At 57.3% G+C, this 16,932-nt stretch overlaps 7 protein-coding genes across 7 annotated transcripts; 4 read left to right on the forward strand and 3 right to left on the reverse strand.

The window, feature by feature from the left end:
• The first annotated feature begins 296 nt into the window (after positions 1-296).
• On the forward strand, positions 297-2,807 carry B0H64DRAFT_70194 (major facilitator superfamily domain-containing protein). The gene is made up of 7 exons (XM_062808638.1): positions 297-390; positions 458-629; positions 695-779; positions 880-1,095; positions 1,176-1,558; positions 1,617-1,849; positions 1,927-2,807. Exons 2-7 carry the CDS (start codon positions 486-488, stop codon positions 2,600-2,602), a joined length of 1,737 nt encoding a protein of 578 aa, XP_062661769.1. The 5' UTR covers positions 297-390; positions 458-485; the 3' UTR covers positions 2,603-2,807.
• A 92-nt stretch (positions 2,808-2,899) lies between these two features.
• Positions 2,900-4,393, reverse strand: B0H64DRAFT_70168 (putative ferrous iron binding protein). Its single transcript, XM_062808636.1, has 3 exons — positions 3,936-4,393; positions 3,704-3,876; positions 2,900-3,622 (listed from the first exon to the last, which is right to left on the reverse strand). Exons 1-3 carry the CDS (start codon positions 4,152-4,154, stop codon positions 3,013-3,015), a joined length of 1,002 nt encoding a protein of 333 aa, XP_062661770.1. The 5' UTR covers positions 4,155-4,393; the 3' UTR covers positions 2,900-3,012.
• A 159-nt stretch (positions 4,394-4,552) lies between these two features.
• On the forward strand, positions 4,553-5,631 carry B0H64DRAFT_384591 (Phospholipase/carboxylesterase/thioesterase). The gene is made up of 3 exons (XM_062803011.1): positions 4,553-4,864; positions 4,947-5,344; positions 5,402-5,631. Exons 1-3 carry the CDS (start codon positions 4,634-4,636, stop codon positions 5,502-5,504), a joined length of 732 nt encoding a protein of 243 aa, XP_062661771.1. The 5' UTR covers positions 4,553-4,633; the 3' UTR covers positions 5,505-5,631.
• Positions 5,632-5,733: 102 nt separating this feature from the next.
• Positions 5,734-7,868, forward strand: B0H64DRAFT_384592 (uncharacterized protein). Its single transcript, XM_062803012.1, has one exon. It carries the CDS (start codon positions 6,110-6,112, stop codon positions 7,607-7,609), a length of 1,500 nt encoding a protein of 499 aa, XP_062661772.1. The 5' UTR covers positions 5,734-6,109; the 3' UTR covers positions 7,610-7,868.
• On the reverse strand, positions 7,864-9,487 carry B0H64DRAFT_335596 (uncharacterized protein). Its single transcript, XM_062801126.1, has 2 exons — positions 9,191-9,487; positions 7,864-9,130 (listed from the first exon to the last, which is right to left on the reverse strand). The coding sequence occupies exons 1-2, from the start codon at positions 9,280-9,282 to the stop codon at positions 7,918-7,920; spliced, it is 1,305 nt and encodes a 434-aa protein (XP_062661773.1). The 5' UTR covers positions 9,283-9,487; the 3' UTR covers positions 7,864-7,917.
• A 188-nt stretch (positions 9,488-9,675) lies between these two features.
• Positions 9,676-11,612, forward strand: B0H64DRAFT_70280 (uncharacterized protein). Its single transcript, XM_062808639.1, has 5 exons — positions 9,676-9,877; positions 9,938-10,010; positions 10,072-10,081; positions 10,133-11,271; positions 11,339-11,612. The coding sequence occupies exons 1-5, from the start codon at positions 9,731-9,733 to the stop codon at positions 11,482-11,484; spliced, it is 1,515 nt and encodes a 504-aa protein (XP_062661774.1). The 5' UTR covers positions 9,676-9,730; the 3' UTR covers positions 11,485-11,612.
• A 322-nt stretch (positions 11,613-11,934) lies between these two features.
• B0H64DRAFT_316834 (glycosyl hydrolase family 76-domain-containing protein) lies at positions 11,935-16,193 on the reverse strand (the record flags this gene model as incomplete). Its single annotated transcript, XM_062800306.1, has 6 exons — positions 11,935-12,419; positions 12,484-13,387; positions 14,333-14,374; positions 14,828-15,899; positions 16,016-16,058; positions 16,130-16,193. The coding sequence occupies 6 exons, from the start codon at positions 16,191-16,193 to the stop codon at positions 11,935-11,937; spliced, it is 2,610 nt and encodes an 869-aa protein (XP_062661775.1).
• Between the last annotated feature and the right edge of the window lie 739 nt (positions 16,194-16,932).

A 16,932-nucleotide genomic window follows, 5' to 3' on the forward strand; every position in this document is an offset into this window, starting at 1 on the left:
CACTCCCTCCAAAGCATCAATCTCGGATCTGAACACAACATTGGCATGCGGCTCTTTCCAGGGGATCTCCCTGCGCCGACGACTGTTGCTCATGTTGTTGACACCTCAGACGAGCACAGTGAACTCCGATTCCGCACACGGCCAGGGCAGTCATGGCATCGGACGATATACTGAAAATGAGAAGGGAGTCTTAGGGTCCTTCTTCTTTCTTTCAGGTATAAAAATTCTCTCCCTTCCTGCCCTGCCGTGTTTGCTTTCCTTTCACCCACAACTCGGAACAGAAGCACGAAGGGGGACGCACAAAACACGAAGTGGCGCTTCCCGGACCATTACACAACAGCAAACTAATCTATCCCCTCCCCTGCCTTTGTTGCTTGCGCCTTATTACGGGTATGCCCCCAGACTCCTGACTCTTTTAAACATGGTACACGATTCAGAAACGCTTACGGCCGTGCAGGAACATAAAATAAGAAGAGTGCCTCACCATGTCACCACCACAGCCTCCCCCGAAGGAGGTCAATGTCTCTGAGGAGGTTCAACATGGCAGCGCCTGGGAACGCAGCACTAGAATGCCTGGTGACATGGTCGTGGGCGAGACAAGCACCACTGAGGACGACAGCGACCACACGGTTTGTGCCTTTCTAATGTCCATGTCTCTAGATTTCTCCGAGTCGCTCAACTGACCTTTATTCAGGGCAAAACCAATGTCAACCGCTGGCTAGCTCTGACTGCTCTGGCCTTTATGTGGACGAGCGCCCAGGCTCCCCTGTACTTGTTTGGTATGTACATACCTATTTTTCACTTTTACCTCTTCATCGCCGGTCGCTGCCATCCTTTCTACCGTTCAATCACTAACGAGCCATCTTGCTTGCAACACAGCCGGTGCTCCAGTATACATTTACCGTGACCTCGGCGGTCTCAGCTACTGGGTGTGGTTCATTACTGCCCACCTCCTTGCCACCGCTGCCATCGCCCCCTTCGTTGGCGCTCTCTCGGATCTCGTGGGCCGCCGCTATGTCGCCATCATCGGAAGTGCCATCATCATCTTCGGTCAGATCATTTGCGGCGCTTCAATCGACATGGCTATGTTCATCGGTAAGTTATTTCTCATAAAAATACCAGATCATCCCAAAATCAGGGATACCTGAGCTAACTTATGTACCCTACCGAACCAGCTGGCATGGGTCTCACGGGCATCGGTACTGGCATCAACGAGCTCACGGCCCTGGCCGGCACCGCCGAGCTGGTGCCGCTGTCTCACCGTGGTTACTACATCGCTGGCATGGTGCTGACCGTTCTCCCGTTTATGCCGTCTGCCATGTATGCCCAGCTGATTGCGGCCTACTCGAACTGGCGCTACATCTCGATCGTGACGACGGGCTGGGCGTTTGCCGGCATCGTCTTGACGATTCTCTTCTACTTCCCCCCGCCCCGTGCTCGCGTCCAGGGCTGGAGGGAGAAGATGGCTCTGCTGAAGCGGACTGACTTCATGGGCGGGTTCCTGTCTATTGTCGGGCTGGCCCTGTTTGAGGTCGGCATCCTCGCAGGCGGATACCAGGTGAGTCCTCCTCGGTCGAACATCTAAGAGCAAAAGCGCTGACAAGGTGCTGCAACAGTTTCCGTGGACGAGCGCCCGCACCTTGGCTCCTCTGATCATCGGCATCTGCGCCATCGCCGCGTTTGTGGCCTGGCAGCTCTGGGGCACCGCCAATCCGATGGTCCCCCGCAACCTCAGCAAGGCGCCCCGGACGCTGGCTCTCACCATGATCATCACCTTCATCTCAGGCGCCAACTTCTTCTCGGTGCTGCTTCTCTGGCCCCCTGAGGCTTACAACGTCTACGGCCACGAGTAAGTCTCCCATCTTCAACCCTACCCCCCGCTCCCCCGGGCAACCCCCGTACTAATCCACTCTCCCCGTCTCCCAGGCCCGTCGGTGTCGGCCTCCGTGGCCTCCCCTTCGCCTTCGGCGTCTTCACAGGCTGCATCGTCTCGCTCGTGCTCCTCTCGCGCTTCCGCGGCGGCCAAATCCGGTACCTGATCCTCGGCGCCTCCGTACTCATGACAGTCGGGTGCGGCTGCATGGCGCTCGCGACGCCGCACAACATGCACGCCGTGTACGGGATCCTATTCGTCGCCGGCACGGGCGTGGGCGGGATCACGATCCCGGTATCCACCGTCGCCACCATCGTCTGCGCGGGCGACGTGATCGCGACGGTGACGGCGCTGACCATCGCGGTGCGCATCGTGGGCGGCGCCGTCGGCTACGCCGTCTACCTCAACGTCTTCGTGCAGCGGCTCGTGCCCGAGCTGGGCGCGCTCGTCGGCGCCGCCTGCGCCCGCGCCGGCGTCACCGACCCCGTCGTCGTTCGCGAGATCATCGAGCTGACCGCGGCCTCGCTCGTCAAGGAGATCCGCGGCCTGCCGGGGGTCAGCGACGCGGCGTGGCTGGCTATCGTCGCCGCCGGCCAGCAGGCGTACGCCAACGCCTACCCCTGGGTGTACTACTGCAGTGCCGTCTTTGGCGGTGCCGCGGTTGTTGCTAGCCTGTTTCTGGGCGATATCTCCGAGATGGTGGATGACACCGTCACCGCCGCCATGTGAGCGCCACGGTCCTGTGGTTGACAAAGAGGGAGGAGTTTTTGCGACCACAGGGCTGAGGCGAGGCGTGGACACGGTCATCGGTGAGGGTGATCGGCTGTCGAGGAGAGTGGAACGGAGGGAGACAGCGGGTGGCTGTGTGGATAGACGGGAGGCGCGTTTGCCGGTTAGATTTGCTTGCACACATGGCTGGGAGGGGGGTGGAAGTAATGTGTTGTGGTAATCGAGCGGCAGGAGCCAATCGCGATCTTGAAGAAAAAGGAGGTTTGATGGCGTGGTGGATGTATTTACGAAGCGGTTATAGCTGAGTGAGTGATGCCGCACATAAAAGTCGGACAAGGAAAATAGATGACATGATAGTTATCACCACCAAGGCCCGCAATGCCGTGTCAACTTGAAAACAGTTCCTGATCTCACGCCGGGACCTCCCCAAACCGGTACTGCGCCCACGCGAAGCACGGCTCGTGCATCGTCCAGGTCTGTATCCCCTTATCCTCGCCCGCCGCGCCCGCCGCCACATAGACGGGCATGAGATGGTCCATCCACGGGTGCGACTGCCTGGCATCCGGTCTTTTGGACACGGCAGCCATTCTCTCTTGCCTAACACCCGGATCCGCCTCGACGGCCTCCTTCAGAGCGTTGTCAAAGGACGCTACGTAGGGCTGAGGCGTAGTTTGGCCCCAGGTAGTGCGCATGTCGCGCAGGTTGTGCACTGACATTCCCGTGCCGATGATGACGATATTCTCGTCGCGGAGTGAAGAGACGGCCTGGCCGAGGCGGTAGTGGGCGTCCGGATCCTCGTTGTTAAAGAGCGAAACCTGGATTAGCGGGCAGGTGAGTGGGTTCTCGTCGGGGCCGAAGGCGACGTTGAAGCCCGAGAAGACGCCATGGTCGAGGCCGCGCTTGAGGCCCTTGGCTTTGATCCCCGCATCGGAGAGCAGGCTGAGGATCTGCGAGGCTATCTCCGGGCTGCCTTTGCTGGGGAAGGTGGCTTCATAGAATTTTGGAGGGAAGCCGTAGAAGCTGAGAGTTGGGGGGTCAGTGGTGTTCAAGGGTGTGCTCAGACTCGGCTTTTGGATGAGGAAAAGGGGGTCGTAGACATACTCGTAGATGAGGTCAGTGTCCTCGGCGTTGTTGAGGTTGATCTCATTGGGCTCGGCCTGCCAGTGGGCGGAGAATACTACGAGAGCCTTGGGTTTGACTTTCTGGGTGATCTCCTTGCCGATTGCCTGGAGCACGGGGTATGCGGGGTGTGCCGTGTCGTATTGGACACTCGGCTGGCAGTGTGTTAACGAGAATAAGATCTATAAATGTATTACGGCTGATGTAAACTTACTCCTCCGTGGCTGAAGAAATACACTGGTGCCTTCGTCATTTTGGGAGACGGCTGTGCTGACTTGAACAGTGATGAATAGTTCCTGATCTTAGTCAAGGACGGCAAGTTATGTGCCAAAGGAATTGATGACCGGAAAAGGAGAGCCAGAATGAGGACTAAAATTGGCAGAATAAATAACCTGAAGATGCGATGATCCCCAAATATGCGCGATCCAAACATCGCGATTGCCGCTGTAATTTGGAGATGCTCAGTGGCTCAACAGCGATATATTTGTATTCCAAGTGATTGTCTCGCCAGCCTGCAGCTTACCAACCCAGATACAACCAACCAAGAGGTTATTGTTCAGACAGATGAACATCATCTCGCGTTCTCGGCATTCGGTTGACCTGGACTTTCCTGTTTTGGTAAGCATTTACTAATTCTTGCCATCTCGAAGGGGAAGCCGCGCGGGTGTTTGCTCCCCCAAAGTCCACTGTGGAACCCTGGCCAAAAGGAGAAAAAGCAATTCAACCTGACCCTAACCCTTACCGGCACTGCCCCGAACAAGCCACCCTTGAAGTCCGAAGATTCGGGGCCGGCATCAGCCTCAGCCCCGCTCACTTTCTTTAAGATTCCGGACCGGACCCGTTGTCGACACTAGATCGCCATTTTCCTCTACAAGTTCCGGTTTTTACGAATAGACGCCGATTAAAACAACCATGGCGTCAGTTATTCGGTCACCACCGTTGCTGTTCCCGGCAACAGCGAGGCACACTGCGACAGTCATCTTCGTCCATGGTTTGGGCGACACAGGTCACGGCTGGGCCGGCGCCGTTGAGAACTGGCGCCGCCGGCAGCGCCTTGATGAAGTGAAGTTCATTTTGCCCCATGCTCCGTCAATTCCCATCACCTGCAACATGGGCATGAGAATGCCGGGGTGGTATGATATTGTGAGTCCCCCCATTCGCCCGTTCGCCCATTTGCCCGTTTGCAAGCAACATTTGCAAGGAACATAACTGCTCACAACATCAGCACACCATCGACGGCAATGTCGAGTCTATCCGCCGCAATGAGGACGAGGCCGGCATCGTGCTGAGCCAGGCATACTTTCACGAGCTCATCCAACAGGAGATTGACGCCGGCATCCCGGCCGACCGGATTGTGCTCGGAGGTTTCAGCCAGGGCGGCGCCATGGGCCTGTTCAGCGGCCTCACCTCCAAGGTGAAATTGGCTGGTATCGTGGCGCTTTCGTCGTACCTGTTGCTGAGCCTCAAGTTTGCCGAGCTGGTACCCAGCCCCGATGTGAACCGGGACACACCCATCTTCATGGGCCACGGTGACTCCGACCAGGTGGTGAACACACAGCTTGGCAAGATGTCGCACGAGCTGTTGAAGGGCTTGGGTTACAATGCCACGCTGAAGATTTACGAGTGAGTCGAAATCGAGGACTTTCATGGTTATTGCTTGTTGCTAATTGAGATCTCAAGGCAAATGGGGCATTCGGCTTGCCTGGAGGAACTGGACGACATCGAGGCTTTCCTGAAGGAGCGGCTTCCGGCGTTGGGGAACGAGGGCAAGTCTGAGCTCTAACGGCCTCTTTTTATCATGGTATGGTTGAGAGGAAGTACGATGGGTTATTAAATGACGGGGTGAACTGGGCGTTAATTCTCTAGACCATACTTTACGCAGTAGATACCTGATTTACGTCGTCTGATGATGTTCATTCAGTCCGTCGACCCAACCCCGCTAACCAAACAGCCGGCCAGTGCCGGCTTTCCCAAGGATGCTGACCCCACCAGCCCAACCCGTTCGGTCTTATCTTATCACCCCCCTGCCGCCGCGAGGCCCGCTGTTGGCCCAGCTGCATCATCACATGGGCGCCCGGCAGGCACTTCAGGCAGTCTCATGCACAATTGTCATGCACAGTTTCTTGCTCCTGTCATCATCGAGGGTTGAAAAGTGTTGTCTATGCGTTAGTCTTCGGGAATTTCCTTGATTCTCATTCGAGTTTCGACCACATCTACAGTTGGCACACGCTCTCTCGCCCGACTTAGACTATGTGGGCCCATTGTTAGCCTCAAGCCCGACGAACCCAAAGAGTTAAAGTAAACAAACTCGCCGGTCTTCAACTCACCCATCCATCGCAACTCGTCTCCTTTGTCTCCCTAATTTAGCAACACCACAGCCCATCAACAATGGCAGCGAACTCCCCACCCTCGCCGACCCCGACCCCGACCCCTTCCCAACTCCCCCCCGTCCCCGCGAGCCCAACCTACTCCTACGCCTCGACCGCGAACCCACTATCTCAATACAACCTCCCTCCACCACCACCCCCGCGCCCCGCCCATGCCGTCCTGACCAAAGCCGACCTGGCGCACTCCCAAGCCGCCTACGCCGACCTGCTCGCCAGCGCAAAAGCCTACCGCCTCGCCCTCGCCTCCCTCTCCACCGCCGCCTCGACCTTCGGCTCCGCCCTCGAGTCCTGCGCCCGCCTCAAGGAAGCCCGCGCCGAGCTGGCCACCGCGGGGCCGCCGCCGGGCGCCCCGCTCAGCAACAGCTTCACGACGGCCGCCAACCGCGGCGCCGCCTGCACGGCCGACACCCTGCTCGCCGCCGCGGGCCTGCAGCACCTGGTCGCGAACCACCAGCACATCCTGTCGGAGACGGTGTACCGCGCCTTCGAGGTGCCGCTGCTGCACGACCTGGACCGGTGGCGCGGCGCCGTCGACGACGAGGAGGAAGGCTACGCGCGCGCCCTCGAGGCCCAGAGCAAGGAGATCCGCCGCCTCGAGAAGGAGGGCGTCCGGATGCACCGCCAGCGCCGCCGCGACGTCGGCCAGCTGCGCGGCCACCTGGTCGAGCTGACGGGCAAGCTCGATGCCCTGACCGTGCTGCACGGCGAGCACGCGCGCACCCTGCTGGGCGAGAGCCAGGAGGCGAGCGGCCGCATCGTCGATGCGAGCTGTAGCCTGGTCCGGGCTGAGGTGGATATCTTTGAGAGCTTGGCGAGGAAGGGGTGGACGGGCGGCGGGTTGGAGGAGGTGTTGGAGAAGGGGGTGGATCTGTTCGCCCCGGAGATGGATCCGCTAGGTGGGTCGGGGAAGGGGGGAGGAGGTGGTGACGGGAGTGCTGGGGTGGGCTCTTCGGGCGAGGGCGCCACGTTGTTCAGCATCCTGCCGCCCAAGAGCATACTGGCGGACACGTCGGGGGCTGACACGATGCGAGGGGCGAAGGGCACACGTTCTGATAGCCTGCTGGTGGATACGGACCGGTATCAGAGCCTGGCTGGGGCGGTGACCAATTCCGACCTTGGGAGGGGGAGGGACCGCGATACCGACAGTGTCTTTTCTGAGTTCAACCGGTCGAGAAATGTGCGGCCGTTTTCTCCGCAGCCGGAACCGTTGAAGCTAAACCCGGAGGACCTGCTCGGTGGTATCGAGAGTGCGGCTGCCGAGGCACCATCCAGTTCAGGTAAGGAACGGAGTCGTGACCACGACGGTATAGAGGAGCACGACGAAGAGTGCGCGGTTGAGGAGGACGGCGAGGGCCAAGAGGACGACGAGAACCATCCATGGCGCAACGAGGGGTTACGGCGTGGCTCGACCGATGACGAAGCCAAAGACATAGTTGGCGCAAGCCTGGGGGATCCGCAACAGCGGGAGGGGACGTGGAGCGACACAAATGACAGCATATGATTGTGGGCTTGGAGGGGGGCTTGAGCCACCGAAGGGAATTGGGCTTGAATTAATGTATATACCCTGATGGCAACAACACTGTACATAACGCAATCTGACGAAAAGGATAACTGTTTGGGCACCGTAACCGTAATAGATTGGCGCGCAGACACATCATGAATAATACCCAGCCACCAGTCCCTCCAGGACTCCAAAAATGTACGCCTTGAAAATGCTGGGGAACGCCCGCAATCCATCAAATTCTATGTCGCCGCCCCCCGAGAGAGCGCCATGGTTATTACCTACAAGACAAAAACAGTCTGCTTGCTTCAGTCATCCTTGTTGGCTTCCCGAATTTCCCCTCCAAAAAGCCCTAGCAGGAAGTCCAGCCACCACATCAGCTTCCAATACAGACTGGCCTTGTTCCAGTCAAACTCGCCCAGCTCGGTGCGCGGCACCTCGCTCCCGATCATGGCGCCATTGAACCACTGGAGGAACGGGATATGGTTTCCGATGCGCTGCGTGAACGACGGGGCGGGCAGCAGGGCCTGTTCCATGGGCAGGAGCTTAGCCTTGCGCACTGTGGGGATGGCCCTGCAAAACGCATCGTCGGGGTTCTCCTGCGTTACTGGTGTAAGCCCCGCGCTGCCGTCGTTGGCGGGACCCGGCGCTCTCCCCGTGACTGTGCTCGAGGAAGCAGTAGCGTCGGCCGAGGAAGCCACGGTCCTGGTATCGGCGGTGAGTGACGACGAAGTCTGCGACTGCGGAGGGGACCATTCGAAGCCGCCGGATTGTTGCGTGCCGAAGCCGAATTGGGTTCGGGGGTGTTGTAGGTTAGAGGGGGTCCGCAGCGGCCCGCTGCCCATCGTGGAGGGGTCGGGGATAGCTTCGTCTCGCAAGGGAGGGATGCCGTGATATGGCTCGGCGTAGACGAGATGACCGAGGATCTTTTGCGGCGAGGCGTAGATGGCCGCATCGGCCGCTTCGCCGGACTCGAACGTCACCTTCACCCAGTGCTGCCCGCTGTCTGCCTTGTTGACCTTGGCGCGCTCTTCAGGAGTCAAGGCCCGCCGGCGGGTAAAGGCTGGGTCGCGCAGCTCCGACTTGTAGCGCCGGTTCTCTATCGGGGGCTCGCGCGAGTAGTCTTCGCATACCCGGCCGGCGAGCTGTTCGTAGTGGTTGAGGGCTGCATATTGTTGCTGTGCTGAACGGTACCCGCGCAATATTACTTCGGTAGGCACCTGCTGTTTGGTGAAGCGGGTTTGTGAGGGCGCTGCGTTCTCGTCCTGGGCTTGGGGAAGGTTTTGGGAGGAAGTGGAAGGTATAAGGGTCGGTCTTCGTTGTCCTGCCGCTGGCGCGTTTGTTTGTGTCGCATTCTGATTCTGAGCCGCTAGCCAACTGCCAAAAACTTTGTCCGCCGCAGCTATCGTAGGGTCTTCTCGCCTAGCTGGTGTTGCCGTCTTCGATCTCGTTCGGCGCGTCGACTTGCCGAAGGAACCGGTTTCGTGGGTCACCTTCCTCGATCGGAGCGACCCGTCTTGTCTGTAGGCGCAACCGGTTAGAATGCCTCCTCAAGGTACATAGGAACCAACAGATCCATACTGTGGAAAGACCATTGCGTAGGGTCTCTGAATGCCGTCGTCTCCCACATAGAGCTCCTCGTCGGGCACGTTGTGTAGAATTAATGGTGCCATGGTCGGGCTGTTGCAAGCGGAAATGCCAGCGGGAAATTGCGATCCAATAGAGATTAGGTAGGTCGCCCGCGCGGAAAGTAGATGAGGGATGTTGCAAATAGCAGCGTTCAGCGCGAATTGGCCGTGTTTCAATGCGAGCCTGTTTGCCCGATCTGAATGCGACGCGATTTTTTAGGCCCTCCAGTTGACGTGCCCTGTATCCATGCGATCCTGCTGGGCAACAGCGGAAGCACAGAGGCTCACAGAAGCTAGGGCCACAATGCCCAGACCTGGCTCAAACCCCGCCCTCTTAAATGCATTTCCTCCATCAAACGCGCCCGCGAAAGGCTATGTAACTAAGCCCTTGCAGTCCACTCCACTGGCAACCCACCCCAGCTCATCCTGGCTCGACCTTTCCCTTTTGGTTTACACAACAGGCTCCCCAGCAACCTTCCTCCCCATCAACAGAATGGAATCGAGACAGAAGGCAGATCAACCCGCAACGGCGGATAGGCGAAAGAAGCCTGAACAACCCCCTCAAGAACGCCCAGAGCCTAGATACCACGTTTACATCCGGCTCCCCTTCGACCGCGGCGACTTCGTCGACCCAGGAACTGTGAGCTTCGCACTGTGTTCCTTCAGAAACTCGGCTCAATGACTGACCTGATCGTCAAAGGTGAACTGGAGTGAGAAGAAGTCTGAGGCGCTATGGAGCATTCTATCCGATTCTCTATCCGATAATGTTGACTGTAGGTCATATTCTATCCGATACACTCTTGTCGTCGTTGTGTTGCTGACGGTCTTGCCCAGGGTCCAAGCTGTGAGGCTTCTCGGTTTGCAATCGCTTAGGCCAATACTGACACTGTGCTAGCGCCGGCGAGTTCGATGTGACCGTCGATTTTCTCCTCCAGATGGCCACCTACCTGACGGAGCGGCATACCTCCCAACTCCGAGCGCACATGCTGAAGGCTGCTGCCGCCAGGGGTTCCAACGCCCCATCGCCAGTGCCTGGTGCTGATCCTTCGGGGAGCTATCAGATCGCCGTAGACCCTACCAGGCGGGCCAGCCTAGGAGCCGGCCGCGCTCCATCATCTCTTTCGGTGCGCAAAGATACTCCTCTACCGATTCAGAAGAATGAAGAGGACCACGCTGTTTCCGGTTCCACTGCCGCTGGGCTCTCGATCAAAACCGCTCTCCCCGTTCGGCCGGAAAGCTCTCGAAACTCGTCCTCTAACACCACAGTCCCCACCTCCCAAATCCAACCGAGCCAGTTTGGCGGTAGGCCAGGGACAGCCACCCGGTTAAGTGACCCCCAGCGACGCCGGCTTTCATATCTCTCGACTCCCCACACCCAACAATCACCGCAACAGCGGCCACAAGAGGAAACCGACACCGAGATCCCCCCAAGCCCAGTTGCCTCTACATCATCATCATCACCCTCTTCCTCAGTATCTTCAGACAGTCCCGTCGAAAGCCGCATCATCCGTCGCCCGCCACGCTTCCCGTCTAAGGACCCCCGAACCGGTGGCAACAATCCGTTCGGCGGCGGTGACGATGATGACGATGACGACGGTGAGCTCGCCTTTCTCCCATACAACCCCCAAGGCGGCCCCTCAGTCAACGGCACGGGAAGCAGCAGCGGTCAAGACTTGGGCGCTACACTGCGGGGGAACACTACCATGCGCGATCTTGCCGGGCGGGGTCGGCAGGCAGCAGCAGCAGCAAGCGACGATGCCAGCCAGTCGCAGTCGCAGACGTCGGACTCATCGATCGGGTCGGCGGCTGTCGTCCAAGCCCCGCGGAGGCCAGCGACAGCGGGACCGACTACTGATGGACGGCGGGCACCAGGCGTTGCTGGGGCGGGTGGCCACCAGCAGGGCCCGCTCTCACCGCGGCGGACGGCTGAGTTAGCTGCGGCGAGGGGCCCGGGAGGTAGTCGAGGGAAGGGAGCCTCCAGGGAGGGGAGTGATGGAACCCCTAGTATGGGGAGCAGTTTTAGTGATTTGGATGGTGAGTGGTTTCTTTGTTTGTCTTAGCTGCTCTGGAAGGGCGGTGGTGATTGCTAACGGCTTAGTAGATGCTTCGGTCACACAATCGGCACTCGAGGAAGCCCTGGCCAGCCGTATGCAGGATGGCACGATTGGTAGCCGGATGAGTGTTATAGGAGGCACCATCGGACACGCCTTCAGGAGCCGGTACTTACCCAAGCCAAATCGGCAATAAGGCCCGGCCAACACGATCGTCGCCGAATAGGTAGTTCATATTTGGAAAGATACGGATTCCGGCGTTTAGGATATTTAGCGTTGTGTTTTCTGGCTTGCTTTTAGGTTTTGGGAAGGACCCCAGGCGCTTTTGGCGTGGGCGGGGAGTTGTAGTGTAGTGTAAGTTGCTTTGCTTCTTGGATTGTATTTACGCGGGCCATGACCCGGAATCTCTATTCTGTTTTCACTACCGAAGCTAGGAACAGTGGTCCGTTTGATGATTAGTCGAGCGGGTAATGTAGCAAGCCCCCCGAAGACCGGGAACCGGATCACTTTACTTTCCCCTCTGTCTCTGGGTTCTCATTTCCTCCTTGTTGGAGTAATGTGTGAAGTTAATTCTAGGAGTGCATTCATTGTCGTTTTTCCTTGGCCACGACTTGGAGATAATACAATCCCAGCAACTTCCAACCACTCAAGCTCGCGTCACACTCACTAGGCAACCATAAGGAAATGAGATAGTAAGGTTAGTCCGCAGCAGGTATGGGCCAGAATCTTGAGCCTCGATGGCCCGAAAAGCCCCAAAGAACCTAAACAGGGTGTAGGCGATCTGGGTAAGGGCGAATTGCTGACCAAGACAGATCCGCGGCCCGCCACTAAATGGGATGTACTCCCAGCTGAAACTTGCAGTCAGTGGAGGGGGCGCGTCTCTCACATGGTGGTGATGGGAAGATACATACCTGACTCGAAGGTCGGACTCCCATCGCTCCGGGCGGAACTCGTCAGCATCCGGCCCAAACACGTCTTTATTTCGGTGTAGTCCGTGACTCGTCCACCGCACCGGAGTGCCCTTTTGAACAAGTATCGGTTGGGTACCGTCTTCACCACCACCTCGTGGTAGGACTGTCTCCTTATTTGCCGTCCTCGAGTTCGTTGCCACGGGGCTGAAGAGCCGTAACGCTAAGCGCCAAGCGTCAGGGGTCATTCAGGGGATCAAGCCAGGAAAGGGGTATCCAAGGCTTACCCTCTTTGATGACGTTGTTCAGATACTTCATGTGCTTGAGTTGCTCCCATGTTGGAGCCTCCTCACCTACGCTCCCGATCTCCGCTCTCAGTTTCTCTACCGCGCTCGGATTACGAGCCAAGAAGTAAAAGACCGACGACATGGCGGTCGCGGTGGTATCCCGGCCGGCAATGAGAATGGAAAGGATTTGATCGACCGTGTAGTCCTCGGGAGGTTCTGCCTTGAGAAGCTCGTCCAGAAAGACATAGCTGCGGTCTTTGGCCTTGCCTCCCCCTTCCTTCTTCTCGGCGATCGCTCTCTTCAAGTAGAAACGGACGTACTCCCGCAGTCCTCGCACGGCTGTCTGAAGTTTACGGTGTGGCAGGTGGTACAGGATAGGTCCGAGGCGGGCCTTCTTAGCGCTCTCCCGGCTCGCATATTCGAAGTCGCGGACAAACTGCTGCGCCTCTGGCGAAGCCTTGGTCAGTAGATTGGTCGAGGAACCGAGTAGGAAATCCGTGGATGAGTCCATAGTCATGTTAAACAGAAGGTTCTGGATGTCGAAAGTGGCGCCCTCGGCGGGGATCGCAGCCAGCATGTTCCTAATATGCCGGTCGAAGCACTGGAGGTCGGCAACCTGATCCCGAACAAATGAGGGCCTCAACATAGACCGCGCCCTATTCCAGGCCTCGCCATTGCTAGTGAAAATGCTATCCGGTCCGAGGACTGGAAGCGTAGAGAGGAGTCTGGGCCCGTCGATGGGCCAGTCATCCATGCTGGTACCAAGGATGGTCTTGATGTTCTCAGCTTCGTTGGTCATGAGCAGCCATTTTCCCAGGGCGATGGTGTAATAGGTAGTTCCGCATGATGTAAAACGGCTGGAGTAAAGGTCGAGAAGCGTGTGGTTGTTCAGGGCACGAAGCGCCTCGAAAAATGCATCCAGCCCCAAGATCGGGTCCTTGTGTGGGTAGATCGCCACCTGCCCACACCCCAAGGCTCGTGCACGGCGCTCAAACCGATACCTGTTAATGAACGACAGATTTATCTTCAGAGCAAGAATGGCGAGGCCAACAAAGAGAAGAGGAGGAGAGGGGCCGAGGTTGTCATTGTCGACGATGAGCCATGAGTAGGCGCGCAGCAGTATCCAGGCCGACAACGGTAGGCTGAGCGCAGTCAGTACGAGGGGGCCCATGTTTCGAGGAACGGGTGTAGGTTATGATGTTTTTGACCTCGAGCTTCCCTTTCTCCGTTAAAAGAGCGAGTGCGATGTTGAAGCACGGTTTTGATCAAATCTCCCCTTTTCGCCCCCCTTTTTGCTCTTGCCCCCCCTTTCGATCCCCATTCGGCCTAAGAGCTTGCATGTGGCTTGCTGATGATCATGGGATCGTCAGGCGTGTGACGTTTCGCTACCTGCATTGTCACCGTCGCCGTCACTATTGTGCGCCCCCCCTCCTTGAGCTGGATTGTTACCTCGATAGGAAGGTTGTGAGTGATAAGTTTTACCCCTGCTACTACTTATTGTTACCTGAGTTGGTTGCACCGGGGGATCGGCGCAGGCCAGTTTCTTTGGACTGACCTACCTAGAACGCCACCTCATCATGTCCCACCCCGCCATTACTCAGGCACCTGCCGAGTTACCTTAGGTACCTGTTGATGAGACACTGGGCTCTTACTCAGGCGCTCACTCCACCCGGGCGCCATATGCCCGCCTAACTATACAGTGTGTGTGTGAGAAACCATCACCGCCCTCATGAGTTTGACGACTCGTGTGTGATGCAATGTATTATTTGTACTCCCACGCTGTTGATTTTGGTTTTGACAATTCTAAAACGGTTCACGCTTCTTCCCACGAGGTCTCCATGCAATGGACCCGGCCAGCCGTCCTGCTTCTCCTCCCCATCTGGGGTGCCGTCTCTCTTTGAACGGTAGTAACGAGTCGGGGAAATGAGTAGTTATGCCAGTCATTGCTCGACCCTAAAACGGCGTCATCTTGATGTGCAGCTCTCACAACTGACGGCTCGGATCGCGTACCCCTCCAATTATGGTGCAGGTTCGGGACGGGGTGCTGACTGACTCGCGTCGTACGAGCACAGGGATGTATTATTAAACCCTCTTCATTCCTCGGCGCTTCTGGTTGTTGGTGTTGTCTCGCCTCGCCGCCATGGGATCGATCCACCCCTTTTTCTTTTGATTGACTGCTGCTCTGCCGCCGTAGCGTCAACAGGCTACGGCTCCAACTGCTGGCCTCAGTCAGCGTTGTTCGGAGCTTCGCGAGCCGCTCCGAGGGCGATGAGCGGTCGTTTTCATCCACAAGCACAAAGATGCTCCCAACAAGCAGCCCTAGGATGGCCAAGACCGTGAGCACATATGCCCCAGCCCTCTCAGCAGTCGAAACGTGCGGAAACACCTTGGTCTTCCGCCCGATATCCGCACCACCCGCACCGGGGTCACCCACACTCGTCCCGCCTTCCCAGTCCGTCACCGGCGACGGGGAGTGCTGGATTGTGTTCGCCAGGACAACTTCCATGGCTGCCATCTGCTGCCCTACCCCCGTGTTGTTGTCCCACTTTTCCGTGTTCCACTTCAAGCCGCACATGCGTCCGTTGCCGCCACCAGTGCAAGTTGACACTGCCGCGGTGGCCGATGACTCTAGCAATGGTTTTATGCGGTCATACGTCCAGGGTGCCCACTTGGTAGTCGCTGCCATCCAACGGGAGAGGTAGGCTTTGAAGCTCTGCTGGTCGAGGTCGCACAGATCGACGGGCTCACAGGCCACCTCGGTCATTATGTTGTGGTTTTTGCCCGTGAAGAAGATGAGGCTGCCGTTAAGCAGGCCGTCGATTCGCTTGTGCCATGTTTGGGCTTGGGCGGCGCTGGTGCTGTAGTTGTACATGGCGGCAGCCCCTAGCAAGAACGCGCCCGCGTTGTAGGTCCATTGGTAGGGAGTGATCTCAGAGCAGTTCTCAACGTGAATACCGTCATAGATGTAGTATGTTTCTAAGCTCAAGAGCTGCGTGGCAGTCATCCAGTCCCATGTCCGGTCGGCCCATTCCGCATATGACTGATTCCCGGTGTATCGAGCGAGGCGTGCGGCAATGTTGAAGAAGCAGGCTTGGGAGATGGAATTCTTGTAATTATATCCGTTGTTCCAGGGGAAGATTTGCCATCGTAGGCCGCCGCCACAGTCCTGCTGCTCCCACCGAGCGGCCTGGGTGTTGAAGACGGCTTGAGCGAGTGCCAACCATTGGGGTCTATCCGGAGGCGGGTTTTGGAAGTTGTTTTCTGCCGCTGTCATGACCGCCATGCCCCAGAACCCCTGGTCATCATTTCCCTCGGTCATGGTCTGGTTCGGCGGCATGTAATCGTCGTTTGGCCCGACTTGGAAAAGCAACCCTTCTTCGGCAACATCGTTCCATCGTGTGTCACCTGTGTAGTACCTTCCGAGCCAATATCAGTCCCGTCCAAGATGAATAGAACCGTGTCCACTTCAGGCGTGCCATTACACCATCGAGACATCTGTAAACGAAAAGAAAAAAGAACGCGGCATACATACCAGTAGTCTACTAACGAGCCCATGAGAGCGCCCGCCTCCCACCCTAAGCACGGACGACGAGTTCAGTAAGGTCACCCCACGATACGATGACTTCTTGGACTTCCTCCAACTTACAATAATATGGGTTGGGTAATAGACCAGGGACTCCTCCCCGCTCGTCCCCTGTGTAGAATGACATCATGTCTTCGACCATGGACTTTGCAATTACCGCCATAGAATCTGCAATTGTCAATAGGGGAGGCTCCTAGTACAGCCTTTGCGCTTAAATATCGTTGATCTTACCTTTTGAGCCCAAATCAAGGTTGTAGGCCCCCGAAAGCCGACCGGCCACCAGTAGACCTGCTGCCAGGAACCCTCGCCAACCTCGCGTAGCTTTGCAGCTCTGCTCATGACGACTGCAATGCGAGAGTTTGGTGCTAGGAAACATCGGTAAGGTCTGGAGCCTGAAGATAAGGATGAAGCGGGCTGTCGAGTAGCCATCATGGGGGTGGGAGAGAAGGAAATGGAGATGACCCGTTTATCACATCGAGGCAGGTACAGGGACCGTCTCATCATTCTGAAGAATGACCACCGAATTAACCTAGGGGAGTCATGATTGCACGCATGTCAGGCCCTAACTTGCTACGGTGGGGTGAGCTTTGAGGGTCCGACGGAGAGGTACGTCAAGACTTGACACAGGCTCACAGCGGCACACTGGAAGTAAATCGCAAGTCCTCAGAAGTTCGGTGGGCTCATGTTTCAGGGCGATACTGCATATTCAACTGTGCATATTCAACTGGGGCGCGCAGCTCAAACAATGGTTCGAGGAATATAAAGAAAAACCTAGACATGCTCTCTTCAGGTTTTGAATTCTTTGTTGGCAACAAATTGCAGCGCTTGCACCTGCCAAGACCAACTTGGAGATCCGGGGAAAAGAC

The sequence above is a fragment of the Chaetomium fimeti genome (genome assembly GCF_033439085.1).
Source record: "Chaetomium fimeti strain CBS 168.71 chromosome Unknown B0H64scaffold_2, whole genome shotgun sequence".
Classification (NCBI taxonomy): domain Eukaryota; kingdom Fungi; phylum Ascomycota; class Sordariomycetes; order Sordariales; family Chaetomiaceae; genus Chaetomium; species Chaetomium fimeti.